This window comes from Euprymna scolopes, chromosome 24, assembly GCF_053919585.1.
Source record: "Euprymna scolopes isolate OS-2025 chromosome 24, ASM5391958v1, whole genome shotgun sequence".
In the NCBI taxonomy this organism is placed as follows: domain Eukaryota; kingdom Metazoa; phylum Mollusca; class Cephalopoda; order Sepiida; family Sepiolidae; genus Euprymna; species Euprymna scolopes.
This window is the reverse complement of record NC_136505.1, coordinates 106,916,707-106,933,047: the sequence shown is the minus strand read 5'-3', so window position 1 is coordinate 106,933,047 and position 16,341 is coordinate 106,916,707. Positions and strand designations below refer to the sequence as shown.

Sequence of the window (16,341 nt, the reverse complement as noted above, 5' to 3'; positions counted from 1 at the left end):
ATTCATTAATACAAGGTCAAAGATTAAAATATCACCAGCAGAGTTACTCGGTGTTGGTTGGGGTTAAAAGGAGGGAGGATAACACTACAGATTTTTTATAACATGTACTTGGCAGACACAAGGTGAGGTGAGGTGAGGTGAGGTTTTCAGAAGCCAGTACACTAGGATAAATGCATTCTGGCCTACAAGAATGTCTGAGGCATCCTGTTGGCATTACCTGGTAAGGGTGCCTTAGGCGATTAGCAAAAGACTAAACCTTACTCAGAAACAAATCCACTACCAAACTTTTATGATGTAACGTTGCATCACAATTTTATGATGTAAAATTGTACAATAGTATCACATTTCTATGATGTAACACTGTATTGGATTTTTATTCTGTAATAGACGCAACATAGTATCATAATTTTATGATGTAAAATAGTATCACACTTAATTACGTAACATCATATCACAATTCTATGATGTACAATAGCATCACAAATCTACAATGTAACGTCGTAAAAACATGTAACATTTCATCAGATTTCTATCATGTAACATAGTACTACACTTCTATGATGTACCATAGTATCACAATGTCATGATGTATCATAGAACCACAATTCTCATACAAAGTAGTATCACAATTCTATGATGTAACACAATATTAAACTTTATCGCATAACATAGAATCGTAAGTTTATGATGTAACATAGAACACTTGAGCTTTAAGAGTTTGCAGACAAAGAGCAAAGATCTTTTTCCTGTGGATACAGGAAATCATGTGCAGGAATTTTAAAAGATCCAATGTTTTTATGGAGTGACTCCGGTTTCTGATTGATCGCGAGCAGAACGTGACTCCATTTGATTGGTCAGTTCCTATCGCCAGTGTCTATAAATAGAACCTTCCAATTTTCTTTAATCATACATAATCATAAAAAAAAAACATTGCAACAATGTTTATAAATTGCTAGTTGTTCTCTTCAATGTTTTTCTTGAAAGAATTATGACAGATGCACTTGAAAACCACCAAGAAACAGTTAGCATCGATGGCAGAACAATCACAAACCTGCATTTTTCTGATGATATATACGGACTCACAAGCTCAGAACAAAAACTGGAGAACCTAGTCAGGCAACTAAACAAAATTGATGACAAATATTGAAAATGGAATCCAAACTGGGACTTGTATTACTGCACACATAGATTCGAAAAAATAGTCAAAAATCAAATATATACCAAATAAATATTATCAAAGACAAAGTAAGTTACTCTTCTACCTATCTAAAAATGTTTTTAGCGGTTTTACTCACTTGAAAATGTGTAATTGGTTTGAAAATCATACAGTGTTTATAGATATTTTTGAAAAAGATAAATAGCAGTGAGCTCTTACTTGAACATCGTAAGTTTGGGAAAATGAGTTCAAACTAAAAAATTATACAAAATACTGTTATAAACTGACCGAATATATGTCTGCCAATGTCATGGTAACATATATTGAGTGAGTTTCAAGTAAGAGCTCACCGCCATTTATCTTTTTCAAATATATTGATAAACACTGTATGCTTTTCGAACTGATTACATGTTTTAAAGTGAGAAAAATGACTAAAAACTTTTCCAGATAGGTAGAAGAGTAACTCATCTTGCATTTGATAAGATTTATTTGTTATGTATTTGATTTTTGACCATTTTTTCGAATCTGTGTGTATAGTAATGCAAACACCCAAACTGATATCAATACCAACAGAGAAAGGCTTGAAGAATTTCAAAGACCTTGGAGCAATAGTTTCAGATAAGAGGTCCAAATCTGAAGATATGAAGGTGAAGATATTGAATGGCTATATAAGAAATATAAATATTAAAATGAGTTCTTGTATTCTTTTTCTCTTTTGTTTTTCTGTATCAATATTTGATCGTCTCTGAAGAGCAACCAAATAAACTAAAGACAATATTTACAAAATACACATGAGACAGTAAAGAAAAAAAATATAGACATTTACCAAAATAAAAAAAACAAATAAAAAATTAAGATTTCGAACTAACGCTTTCCTTTTGTTATTGGAATGCTCTGAAGCTGGAAACATAATTTCATTGAGCTTGTTATTTGAAACAATTTGAAAGATATTACAAAAGATATATATTTTAAAAAATAAATATTTTCCAAGTAAAATTGTAAGATAGAAGATGTGCAATTCAATGAAGGGTTTTATAAATAACTAGCAAAAGTACCCGTCGTTGACTGGGTTCAAAAACAGCCTACAAAAAATAGACTGATTTATGAAAGTATGATAGGTTATGAAAAGGAAGGGTTGTAAAGAGATAGCTTTGAATTTGGTACTATCAAAACCAAAGCAAAATATGATGAAAGTAAAAATAAAATTGATGAACACCATAATTTATTATACCATACCTGTTCACACTGAAACAATTATCACAATATTCTGTGGATCTATATTAAAAAACCTTGTTAAACTTTGTGACATATTTCCATTCTATGGAGATCAGGCATGAACGAACACCCCATAATTTTATTATACCATATTTCTTCAAACTGAAACATAATTATCAAAGTATACTTTCGCAGATAGATATGAAAAGTCTGTGCTTATTTCCATTCCATGGAGGCCAGGCGCGAACGCAGACCCCACAATTTTATTATACCATCCCTATTTAAGTTAAAACATACTTATCAAAGTATTCTTATGTACATCTATATCAAAAACACATGTAAACGTTTTATTTTTTTAATTTTTAAATTTTTTATTTCCATACTTTGTGGACCAGGCGCAAACGCACACCCCACAATTTTAATGAACCACCGTTCTACCAGATCAAACATACCCATTCCTGTGTCTCGATACATCTTCTATAATTATATGTGATCAGTTTTTTAAAATAGTCAACCATATAGGAGCCTATTCGTGACCAGACACACACACAAACACAGCTTTATATTATAGATTTCAATTAACATACCGGAGCATATTGTAGGCTCTGGTTGGTCGAAGCATTGTTGGTCCAAAGTATACATGCTCTGAAGCTGGAAACATAACTTCATTGAGCTTGTTATTTGGAACAATTTAGAAGATATTATAAAAGATATTGTTATTTGGATTTATCGGACTACTATTCTCATCTTAGGTATGATTTTCACAATGTTTTGGTCGATGTAACCTCCGACCTTCTTCAGGTGTATCTTGTCGAACTCTGGAATGTTTCGGGACTTAGACAGAATTTTGAAGGTCGGAGGTTAAATTAACCAAAATGTTGTGAAAATCACTCCAGTAGTTTCTTCCCCAGAACCACTAGACTTTGGAATTCCCTTCCAGGTTCCTGCTTCCCCAACTGTACTGACATGCAGAAGTTCAAGTGTAACATGAACCGACATCTTGCTGCCCAACTCCCCACATAGTACTCCTGTAGATTATGTCCCTGATAATAGCCCCCTACATCAAAGTGGCAATGTGCCTTGTCTGGGGTGAAAATGTAAAAAAAAAGTAGTGCGCAGCATGTACCACTATCCATCATGGACACCACCAGATAGTAAGCTCTACTTTTTTTTTTTATTTTTTTTTTTACATAGGCATCAACACATTATCAAGGCCAAGAGGCCATCAAGGATAAGGGTTAAAGAGTGTACAGTAGAAATTGGACAATATAGTAATCATTAGTAATGAAAATTTGGTAAATTTGATAACTTATGTGGAACGGCTCATCAAGAACTTATTTACGTTAAACTTGAACACAACCATATTGTAGTCAGCCGGAAAGCAGGAAAACGGAAGACAATTCCACAGGCGTGCAGTTCTAAGAAAGAAGCTTTGTTCATGGAATCTACGTTTAGGTTTAGGCACAGATAAAGAGTGGGGGGAATTATTGATAGTGTTTACAGCTAGACGAGTGTTTCTTGTGAAAGTTTGGCAAGGGGGGGGACCATAGATTGAAGCTCAGACGAACACTTTCCATGAAAATAACGATACATCAGAAACAAACTCGCAACATCTCTTCTGTGAGATAGAGGTTGCAAGGAGGAGAAAAGGACATCTCCTACGAGACTACGAAGTCTATTTTGAACTCTATCAAGGCAGGCCAAGTCCTTTCTAGCAGCTCCTGCCCAGATGTGGCAACAGTATTCCATCCTTGGACGTACCTGGCTCTTATATAGATAGAGAATTGCATCAGCAGTGAGATATCTACCGGATCGATAGAAAGATCCCACCATTTTTCCAGCGGCCTTGGCAACAGATTTGATGTACGTGTTCCATTTAAGATCAGGAGTAATGGTCAAGCCAAGAAGCTTGTCAAAACTTGAGGCCTCCTGAAGACGAGAGCCATTCATTTCAATTGATGCCAGATGTGGATCAGAATGTTGATGATGTAAAGAGAGAAACTTACTCCACTTACTCTTTATCCTATCCTTGTAATCTTTTCAATTAATATATCATTCTTACACCTAATCCGTGTTCTGTGTTTTCCTGAGTCCACATCAGATATATGCCTTAAAACTAAATATTTTTAAAAGTAAAATACTAAGTGGGAAGGTGTACCATTCAATGCTCTGTATACATGCTCTGAAGTATACATGCTCTGAAGCTGAAAACATAACTTCATTGAGCTTCATTTATTTATTGCAAACTATTATCCTCATCTTTTTGTCATTGTTTCATGCCGTTTCGGCCAACTATTCATCCGGCCTTTGTTAGGTGGTAACCACAACGAGATAGGAACTCCAAATTTCCTAACTGCGTTCTCACCAATTACTGTTTTCCATAATTGGTTTTTCGTCTCACCACGTGGTGAGACGCAAAAAAAACAACAAAAAGACGAGGAGAATACTCCGCAATAAATAATACTCATCTCAATAAACTTTTTATTTTAAACATGAAATTGTGAGAGAGAGCGAAAGGGTACAATTCAATGAAGGTTTTTATAAATAATTTCAATTCACATACCGGAGCATATTATAGGCTGTGGTTGGTCGAAGTGTTGTTGGTCCGAAGTCGGTGATGAGTCTCCGATGCAAACTTGTTTTGGTAAGAGCAATGCCCACAGCAACATCATCATCGACAATGGTGAGAACAACTTCAATATCAAAGTTTCTCATTTCAACGTTCCAGCCAAAATACGTTTGGACAGCGCCACCAAAATTGGCAGCGGCACACATGGAATTAAACACATGGTTCTGCCCTGTTCTATAGCAGGTTGCCCGAAAAGAAGGTTTGGATGGGTCGACATGTTTCACCCGCGGCTTTTTCTCGGGTGGCGGTAAAACTGGTTCAGCAGAGGAGTTTTCATGCTTGTCGACGATATTTTGTTCTGCCAGGTCCTTCGGTTCAGAAAGGTCATTTTCAGGAGATGAAGATTTCTCTGTGACTCCAGCGACATCTTTGTTTTCTTTAAGTGCCTTCTTCTCAAGTTTGGTACGTTTGTGTCGGCCGTAGTCCTTCCGATTCGACTTTGCTTGTTTCGGCAGAGTCTTAATGGATGAAGAGGGAATGACGCTTCCGAAGTCGATGGGAATGGTAGTCACGGGCTCGTCGGAGATTGGCAGGTGGAAAGAAAAGAACTTGAACCAAACTTTTATGCCACTTTTCCAGTTGACACGCTCGACAAGGTGTTGCAACTTCACCATGCATTCGACCTGAAAATATATTCAAGAAAACGAAACAGATTTAGCAAATAAACACCTACATGGGTCATACATAAAAAAAATGAACTCAAATATATATGCAAACCACTGAATAAAAAACAAAAGAAATTTAAAATGTAGGGATGAGTAATGAAAGTGAAAATAATATTTTTTAACCAAAAAAACACAAATTCCAAAAAAATTTTTTCTAAAATAAGAGATTTAATTGCATAAATGTAAATATGAAGTAATCAGCAGCAGCAGCATCACATTTCATGCCTGTTTTACATGCTGGACGGCTCTAACAAATTGCCTAAACCTACATCCCCCAACCCTACCATCTGTCTTTCTTCACTAACGTCTCGGTCTTAAATGGGTCAGACAATAAAAAAAAAAACAAGTGAAGCATGCATGGTCCCCCGTGAGCGCACAGTGAAACGAGGCGTAAATAAAATGACTAAGTTCAGCATTTGCTTTCCCCATTTAGCCCCAAAAGTACCCAAGGGACGTCAAATCCTGGTGAAAATGAACAAACGGTGCAGTTTTAGGCTTTAACGTGTGTGTAAATTTGAGTTCTGCAAAAAAATAAAAAATGACTAAGTCCATCATTTGACCCCACCCAACCCTCCATTTAGCTCCAAGAGTCCCCAAGCCCGTAACATATTTAAATTTGAGTTCAGCACCATGCAAAACTGCTAAATAGACATACACAGAAAATTTTGGACAAATATGGTAAAATAGTTTCAAAAATGGAGTGTCTTTATTAACCCTAAAATAGACCCTGGAGCACAGCCAAGAGTTATCGCGAAGTATAGACAAACAAAATTATATAGAAATCAGTTAGTTACAACTTTTCAGAAAGTTTTATAAAAATCCAAAGCATCAATTTTTTTTTGATAAGCACAGAAGTATCGATTTTAGCCATTTTAAACCGAAAGGCATACCTGTGTGTGTGTGTGGGGGGGGAGCAACCGGAATTTTCCTGGAAAATCCGTTCTATTACTTTTTTACTCATATCATGTTTAATGTTTGTGCAAAATTCAAAAAAATTTCAAGGCATAGTTATTGAAAAAAGTGCGGACAGACGAACGGACAAGGGTGAATTTACAGGTCCACCCTCTTTTTGGGGGAGTAATCACCAAACAAAATAAAGTCAAATATGTATGCATACCACTGAATATAAAAACAAAAACAATAATACAGGGACAAGTAATGAAAGTGAAAGTAATATCTTTTTTAACCAACAAAACACAAATCAACAAGCCGAGCATGCAGGGTTTCCCTCCACAAGTGAAAAAAATTTACTTTCATCATGACTAACGTTTGTGCAAAATTTTTTAAAAACCCAAGGCGTGGTTATTGAGAACAGGGCAAACAAATGAATGGACGAACGATTTTGGAACAAGTTTTACCTTTGTAATGTCCCATAGTAGGGCAACCAGAGTTATCCTAAAAACTCCATTCTGGCAAAAATTTACTTTCACCATGACTAATGTTTGTACAAAAATTTTTTAACAATCCACGGCGTGGTTGTTATTTTTTATTTATTTTTCTTTACACAGGCATCACCACATTATCAAGGCCAAGATGCCACTCGAGGATAAGGGTTAAAGAGTGTACAGTAGAAATTGGACAATATAGTACTCAGTTCGGTAAATTTGTTAACTTATATATGGAACGGCTCATCAAGAACTTGTTTACGTTAGACTTGAAGACAACCATATTGTAGTCAGCTGGAAAGCAGGAAAACGGAAGACAATTCCACACGCGAAAAAAGCTTTAGAAACAAATGGACGAACGAGAGTGAATTACTAGGTCCAACCCCTCCTTTGTTGGGGGATCAAAAATAATTGCCGCAAAATAAGAGACTTATTCAATCTTAATAAAATTTGGAATATTTATAAATTAATCAACATAGCAGCACATCTCACGTCTGATTTACATGCTGGCATGTGTTGGACGGTTCTAACAAATTGATTAAATCTACACTCCCTACTGTCCGTCCTTCTTCAACAACATCTCAAGTTATCTGCACACACAGCTTGTCGATCAAAGGGGGAGACCATCTTTTTTTTTATTTTTTTTTTTTTATTCAATTTTCACCCCAAACAAGGCACAGTGCCACTTTGAAGCAGGGGACTACTATTAGGGACTTAATTAGCGGGGTCATTATGAAGGAAGAAGAGTAGAAAGATGTTTGTTAACATTACACTTGAACTTCTGCATATCATTGCAGTTGGGAAAGCAGAATCCCGGAAGGGAGTTCCAAAGACCCGCAGTTCTTGGGAAGTTTGTTTGTTTGTTTGTTTGTTTTGTTTTACGGCATATCAACCACTTTGGGGTCATTTAATGCCGAAAGGTTCGTTATGTTGTGTTAAATATTGGTTTGTTCTTCTTAAGGTTTTTTTTTTTTTTTTTTTTTTTTTGGGGGGGGGGGTCTTTCCTTATATTTTTGAGTATATTTTAGTTTCTTTCAGAAAATTGATAATTTTTTGGGGATCAATCTTGTTTAATATTGTTTTCAGATTTTTTTCTTGGTAATACTTTGTTCGGATTTGTTCAAGGTCAATGCAGTTTGTCAGTATATGGTGTATTGTGTAGGGTTCTTGACACGTTATACAGTTTGGTGTCTCCTCCCCTTTTAGTAGATGTGAGTGGGTGATGTGAGTGTGACCTATTCGCAGTCTGGTCATTACTACCTCTTCCTTTCTTGTTAACTTTTTGGTGTCTCTCGTTCCAATATTTGGTGTTATTTGGAATAGTTTGTTTTTGGTGCATGAGCTCCAGTTTTCTTGCCATTTTCTCTTCAAAAATGTGTTTATTTTAGTCTTTAGGTCTGTATAGGGGATTTTTCCACTTATGTGGTTTTGTTGCAGAGTTTCCTTTGCTGCCTTATCTGCTTGTTCATTCATGTATATGCCGATATGGCTTGGTATCCAGCAAAAGATAATGTTTTTTTTCATGGTTATGGCATCTATTTTGTTTAGCAATTTTGTAATAAGTGGGTTTGTCATTTTTTTTTCTTTTAGAGATATGAGTATTGAAAGTGAGTCAGTAAATATGATATATTTTTGATGGTCATCATTGGTTATTATATTCAGTGCCAAATCTATGGCTGTTGCTTCTGCGCTGAAAATAGAAGATTCGTTTGGGAGCCTTTTCTTTAGTTTTATTTTTTTGTGGATGGCTGCGCATCCTACTTTATCTCCATCTTTTGATCCGTCAGTGTAAATTTGTGTATATTCTTTGTATGTATTCTGGATGATAAGTAGTTCTTCATGGAAGGTTGATGGGTGGGTTTTCGTTTTGGGATATTTATTTAATTTTAATATTATGTGTGGTTGTTTGATCATCCAGGGTGGAGTTTTTGATTTGTTATATTTATGTATTTTTGTAATGTCCATTTGGGCTTCTGTGAGAAGGTTTTTTATCCGGAGGCTGTAGGGCTTGATATCTTCTTTCTTGTTGAAGAGATGTGTGTATTGTGGGTGAAGGGTACATTGATATGCAGGATTTGTTGGACTTGATACCAGCTTTAGGTAATATTGTAGCGCTAACTTCTGTCGTCTTAGAATCAGTGGAGGCTCGTGGGCCTCTATATAGAGGCTTTCTACTGGAGAGGTTCTAAATGCTCCCAAGGCTAATCTTAATCCTTGATGGTGGATTGTATTTAGTTCTTTTATGTAGGACTTCCTTGCTGCTCCATAGATGAAGCATCCATAGTCCATTTTAGATCTGATTAGAGTTTGGTATAATTTTAATAATGTGACTTTGTCTGCACCCCAATCGGTGTGTGCTAGGACTTTGATCAATTGCATTGTCTTTTGGCATTTTGCTTTTAAATATTTTATATGCGGTATAAAGTTCAATTTTTTATCAAATATAATACCTAAATATTTATGTTGGTCGGTAAGTGGGATGTTCTTGTTATCCAGTTTCAGGTTGGGGTCGTGGTGGAATTTTCGTAATTTGCAAAAGTGGATGCATTTAGTTTTTTCCTCTGAGAATGTAAATCCATTTTCTATGGCCCATTTGTTTATTTTATTCAGACAGAGTTGTAGTTTGCGTTCGGCTGTTTGTATATATTTAGATTGGTAGTATATAAGTAGGTCGTCCACGTATAGGGCATTTTCAATTCCTGGGTCTATGTTTTTTATGATATTGTTTATTTTAATGTTGAAGAGGGTGACAGACAGGATACTGCCTTGGGGGACCCCCATTTCTTGATCTTTTTGGACTGAATAAGTGTTGTCCATCCGTACTTGGAAGTTTCTATTTGTTAAGAAATTTCTGATAATTTCTGGCATTCTACCCCTAAGTCCTAGTTCATACAGGTCTTTTTGGATTCCGTATTTCCAAGCGGTGTCATACGCCTTTTGCATGTCAAAAAAAATTGCTATTAGATGTTCTTTTTTTGCAAATGCTTCTCTTATGCGTGTTTCCAGTTTTATTAAGTGATCGGTGGGGCTTCTATTTTTCCTGAAACCCGACTGGCTTTCTGTAATTAGATTTTTGCTTTCCAAGTACCAATTTAATCTTTCGTTAATCATTCTTTCAAAAGTTTTGCACAAACAACTAGTTAGTGCAATGGGTCGGTAGTTTGTTGGGTTTGTATGGTCTTTTTTTGGTTTGGGTATTGGGATTACTGTTGCCTGCTTCCAGTTTTTTGGAATGTTGTTAGTTATCCATATCTCATTGTAAATTTGTAATAAGTAGTCCAGTGATGGTTTTGGTAGTTTTTTGAGGAATTGATAATGGATCTCGTCGGGGCCGACTGCTGTATCGGGAGATTTGTTTATTGCCTCCTCTAGTTCTGCACTGTTGAATAATTGATTGTAGTTTTCTTCATTTTTTGATTTGAAGTTTATTTTTATTTTTTCTTCATTTTTCTTTATAGCTTGGAATTTTTTATTTTGGTTTTTTGATGATGAGTTCATTGAGAATTGTTCTGCTAATTTATTTGCGATATTTTGTTTGTCGGTAATCTTTGTGTTGTCGCATATAAGGTGTTTAATAGGGTTCTTTGTATTTTTTCCTGCTATTTTTCTGACCATCTCCCATACTTTTTTGGGTTTTGTGTTTTGATTAATTTTTGTTACATAATCTTTCCACGAGTTCCGTTTTGATTCTTTGATAGTTTTCCGTGCTTTGGCTTTGCTGTTTTTATAGGTATCCAAATTTTCTTTCGTTGGACTGTTTTTAAATTTCCTTAGGTTTGCACGTCTGGCTCTTATAGCTTCTTTGCATTCTTTATTGTACCAGGGTTTGTTATATTTTGTAGTAGTGGAACTTTTTGGTATGTTCTCCTCGGCTATTGTGAGTAGGGTGTTGCTGAAATATGTGATGTGTTCTAAGTCAGGATTCGCTTCAGGTATTAATCTGTATTGACATGTATTTTGGAAATTTTCCCAATTTGCCTTTTGTAAATTCCAGCGGGGTGTTTTGTCTTCTGGCTTGGGATTCTCGTTTTCTATTATGATTGGGAAGTGGTCACTTCCGCATGCATCCTTATGTGTTCTCCAGCTATAATCCATGTATATAGTTGGGTCACATAGTGTTATATCGATTGCTGATAGGGTTCCCGTTGGTGGGTGCATATATGTATTCTCTTTGTTGTTGAGTAGGCATAGATCGTTTTGGTTAATTATTTTTTCTATGGTTTGGCCTCTTTTGTTGTTTTTTTTACTGCCCCACCATATATTATGACTATTGAAGTCTCCCAACAGTAGAAAAGGTTTAGGTAGTTGTTTGATTATATTGTTTAATTCAGTTTCGTTTATTGTTTCATTTGGTGGTATATAGAGTGAGCATAGGGTTATTGTTTTGTGTAGTGTTGCAGTTATTGCAACAGCTTGCATATTTGTTTTTAAGTTCACTTTGCTGTGTGGAATGTTTTCGTTTATCAGTATTGATGATCCACCGGTGGCTTTGCATGATAATTTGTTTATGTGGTTGTATATTGAGTAGTGTTTTATGTTAATTTTGTCATTTTCTTTTAAGTGTGTTTCCTGTAGGCAAATTATTGCAGGACATAAGGATTTGATAAGTATTTGCATTTCTTCGATATTAATTTTTAATCCTCTTATGTTCCACTGTAGGATTTTGTTAGTCATGGTTTATATTTTCTTTTGGTTTTGGACTGTTGGTGTTTATGTCTACGTCCATAGTTTCGATGTTAGTTTGGGTGTTTCTTTTGGAAGTGGATGGTCTGTTTCTTGTTTCTGGTGAGAGGCTTTTTTTGGGTTTTGGTCTGGGACTTTTAGATTTACTTTGTCTTGACTGTCTTTTTTGGCTATCAGTTTCAACTAGTTCAAATTTATTTTCATTTTCAATTAATACTAATTCTGTTTTTTGTTTGTCATTTTGTTTTTTGGGGGTAGTTTTTTTGTTGTTCTGTTCTATTTCCATTTTTTCTGTTGTTGTGTGTTTATTTTTAACATCTGTTTTTGTCCTTGTTTGTGACTTGGATCTTTCACGTTTTGATAATTGAGGAGGTTTCATTTCTTTAGGGATTGATTCCTCAATATTGATGGAAGTTTTTCTGATTTCCTTTGTTTCGTTTTCTTTTATACTGGGTTGTTCGTTTCTGACTTTTATTTGGCTGTTGGAGTTTATTTTCAGTTCTGATAAAAAAGATTTTAATTCTTCAAGTATGTTCTTTAGTTCTTTTGCTAGGTTTGCAATTTCTGGAGCAAGGTTTAGTTCATTGTAGTTGTACATTTTGTTTGCTTGTTGGGTTATTGTGGCATATGAGTTTTTGGTGCGATTTGTGACTTCTTTGCGGGCTTCTTGGAAGGTTATATTTTTTTGATATTTGATTGTTATTATTTCCTTCTCTTGATTATATATTTTGCACTGTTTTGAGTGAGAGTGGTGCTCTTCTTGACAGTTTGTGCATTTGGTTTTATTTGGACAGTCTTCTTCATCGTGGTCTGGGTTTTTTTCACTGCAGTTTCCACATGTGAAGAATCTTAGACATTGGTCTTTATTATGTCCAAACTTTTGGCAGTTGTAGCATTGTAAAGGTTTTGGGATGTATTGTTCTATTTTCGTTCTTTCATAACCTATATTGATGGTCTCTGGTATTTGAGGATAATTGAATGTTAATATATAAGTGTTTGTATATATTACCTCTCCTTTTTTTTTAAATGTGATTCTTTTTACATCTGTGACCCCTTGGTTTTTTAGTTCTGTTTTGATTTCTTCTGTTGTGCAGACGGAGATTTCCTGGTTTTTTATGACTCCTTTGGAGTAGTTTAGTGTTTGGTGTGGATAAGCTTTGATGTTTGTTTCATGCAATTTTTGTAGTTGAAGTAGAGTTTTGGCCTGTTTTTTATTTAGTACTTCTACCAATATGGTACCATTCCTTAATTTTTTGACATTTTTAGGTGTTATTTTGCTTGATATTACCTTTTGGATAATGAAGGGTGACATTTTAGTTAACGGTATATTAGACGTTGCTTCTAGCACGATGAATCTTGGAAAGTTTGTATCTTCATTGTCGCTGTCAGAGTCAATTTCTGTGTGTGGTCTCTTGGATTTTTTGGTATTCATAATAATTTTTGAAAAATTCATCAGCCATGCTCCCCACCCTCCTCGGAGCCCCTTATGGGGAAGAACTATGAGGGGGTAAATCCCATTCGCCTCGGTTCTCCAGGGCTACATAGCTGGTATACTCAAACATGGGGAGGTTTCCAAGCATTCACAATATATGGTTATGCCCACCCAAGTATGGGATTTCCCTGTATTTTTATTATTCCTGATGGTTACCTTTTTCCCAGCTTGATTGACCCTTCAGCCATCGCTTATTAATTCAGTTTATTGTTTATGTTGAGTGTTAGTGTGTTTTTGTTTGGATTGTCTGAATTAGTGCTTGTCATGACCAACCGATTGATTGGATCGGGCCTATCCAACCTCCCGTCTAGCCTAGTAAGGGCCAAAGTGGTGTGTTGTAGTATCATGTTATTATTTCCTAGGCATGTTTCACTCAACCACCAGGATCCCGTTCTTAATGCATTACGGGTTGCCACCAACGGTCAACTGGTGGTCCCATTGAAGGATTTTTACCCTCTGCAGGGGGGCAGTTGGTATGTTCTATCGCCCTACCAACTAGGCAAAAAAAAAAAAAAAAAAAAAAAAAAAAAAAAAAAAAAAAAAAAAAAGGTGAGGAGGTGAAGGAAAAAGAAAACGAGGGAGGGGAGGGGGAGGAGAATGTTGTTTTTGTTTTTGTTTTCGCAGAACATGACTAAGTTTTGCAAAAGGGAATAAAAAAACAAAGACATCTATGTAGGTGCGTTTCATCTCAGGAAGTCAGTAGACAGCCTGATCTGGTAGCACCAGAGTTCTTGGGAAGAAACTATTGGAGTAAAAGGCTTTCTTGCACCTAGGGATCTCTACTGTAAAGGGATGAGACTTAGTAGCAAGTTCCTCTCTCCCCTCTCCCTGCCTGGCTGGCATAAGCATGTCGGTGGGCAGCTCAAGCCCTGGGCGACAACAATCAACGACAACCTGGCAGTATTATCAGGCTCACAAGCAGTTGGTCTCTGATATTGGAATCGGGAATTATTAGCCATTTTCTGCAACCTGGCTCAAGATCATTGAAATTGAACTACAATAGCGTGAGATGCAGTTTGTGCTAAAGAGAAAACCATTTCAATTCAACCAGAATTATATCCACTACAAGTAAGTAGTTTCTAAATAACCTATCTCTGGCCAGGCTTTTATTTGTCCCTCTTTCTCTGAAGTCCATTGTTATGACCTTTTCTCGTGTTTTTGTTGACCACCCACTGTGAGGTGGCCCCGCTATCTCAAATGTCCTACATCTACAAGCTCAAGAACTCTCAATCATCAATTCAACGTGGATATACCATTAAAATTTCTTTGTCTGAAAGCACCACCCTACATTTGTAACGTGGCCGTTACACTTTATTTTAGTAATTCATAAAAATAAAACTGGAAAAAAATAAATAAAATCTTTGTCTGCATTTTTTTTCTTTTTCAACAGCCAGCCATTTATCGCCTTCGCTTTACACGTCCATTTTCTTCAACGTCCGCTTGGTTTCTCCACCGAGCACGTGTGTCCTTTTTCCTCTTTGTTTCTCTTTCTTCAACTGCTACTATTTTCTATTGCGCTCATACGTACTACGTTACATATTGTCTACATTTAATCCTTTTTTTTTTGACATAGGAATCACCACTTATCAAGGCCCAGAGGCCACTCGAGGATAAGGGTTATTGAGTTTATAGTAGTCAATGGGATAATATCATAGTAATCGTTAGTAGTGGAACTTAAGTGGGACGGCTCAGCAAGAACTTGTTTACATTGGACTTGAAAACTAACAAACTGTAGTCAGCTGGAAAGCAGGCAAATGGAACAGAGTTCCACAGGTGTTTAATTCTAAGAAAGAAGCTTTGTTCATGGAATCTACATTTAGGTTTAGACACAGGTAAAGAGTGGGAGAAATTATGGACAGTGGTTTCAGCTAGACAAGTGTTTCTCGTGAATGTTTAGCGAAGGGGGACCATAGATTGGAGCTCAAACGAGCACTTGCCATGAAAATAATGATAAAGCAGAAACAGGCTCGCAATGTGTCTAAATCATTAGAAGCAAACCTGTCTTGAACATTTGTATTCCACATCCGTTGTATTATTGGCCTGGCTCACACAAAAAAAAAAACATGAATTAATTCAAATGCTATTGTGGTCCTTGAAGTGTAAAAATACCAGGTTGAGAAACTGGCGCAGTCTATCCTTCTCTCGAGGGTAGATGGGACTCTCTTAAGCCATGGTAGACACCCCGTCTAGTGATGGCGTCACGATAAAAAATACCCTTGATAGCCCTGGCAAAGCATCAAGTATTCGGCTACCAACAAGATTTGAATTACACTACAAACTCATGTAGTGAGTTCAATCTCGGCTACGACTGTGCTGGATGGAAGTGTTTGAAATTTAGTGGAACAGAAAAGCAAATGCAAAAAATAAAGAGTGTGGGTCCAACTGCCACGTGTAAATGACTCGTTCATAATTCGTGTTCTAATGCCGAGAGATATATTTTCCCAGTCTTTATATTAAGACACAATCACATTGATGCACTGCTTCTCACTAGATCATCAAAGTTAAACAACGTTGAGCCTGGCCAGTACCAGATGGGTGACTATTTGGGAAGGCTAGGCGCTGTATGTACCACACCGAATTGTTGGTATCTGGGACACATTAATTCTCTGGTCCCCCCTCGCCAATCTTTCATGAAAAACACCCGTCTAGCTGAATCCACTGTGAAAAATTTCCCCCACTCTATATCTGTGCCTAAATCAAAACGCGGATTTCATGAACAAAGCTTCTTTCTTAGAACTGCACGCCTGTGGAACTCTGTTCCGCCTGCCTGCTTCCCTCCGGACTACAACTTGGATATCTTCAAGTCTAATGTTAACAAATTCCTAATGAACCGCCCTCTTAAGTAAACACTTCATCAAATCTCCTCACTAACATAATGTACTTGCAATAACCCTTATCCCGGAGTGGCTTCCGGGCCTTGATAAGTGGTGATCTCTGTGTAAAAAAAAAAAAAAAAAAAAAAAAAAGATGCATCTCGGTCTTCATTAAGAGATGCATCTAGAAGAAGGAAACTCTACTGTATATTCTGTCCTGTGGCAGTCATCTTCACCGACAAAGGTAAGTAGTATTACCAAAAACTATGGTTGGTTCTACACAAAGCCTTCACCACAATAAAC

At 36.3% G+C, this 16,341-nt stretch overlaps 1 protein-coding gene across 1 annotated transcript in view; it reads right to left on the bottom strand.

Annotated features, from left to right (window-relative positions):
* LOC145246542 (tRNA (guanine(6)-N(2))-methyltransferase THUMP3-like) overlaps positions 1-16,341 on the bottom strand; it is a 613,480-nt gene that overhangs the window by 255,179 nt on the left and 341,960 nt on the right. Inside the window, exon 3 of the mRNA XM_080108145.1 lies at positions 4,935-5,623. Within this exon, the coding sequence (XP_079964271.1) occupies positions 4,935-5,623 (689 nt within the window). The remainder of the gene's footprint in view (positions 1-4,934; positions 5,624-16,341) is intronic.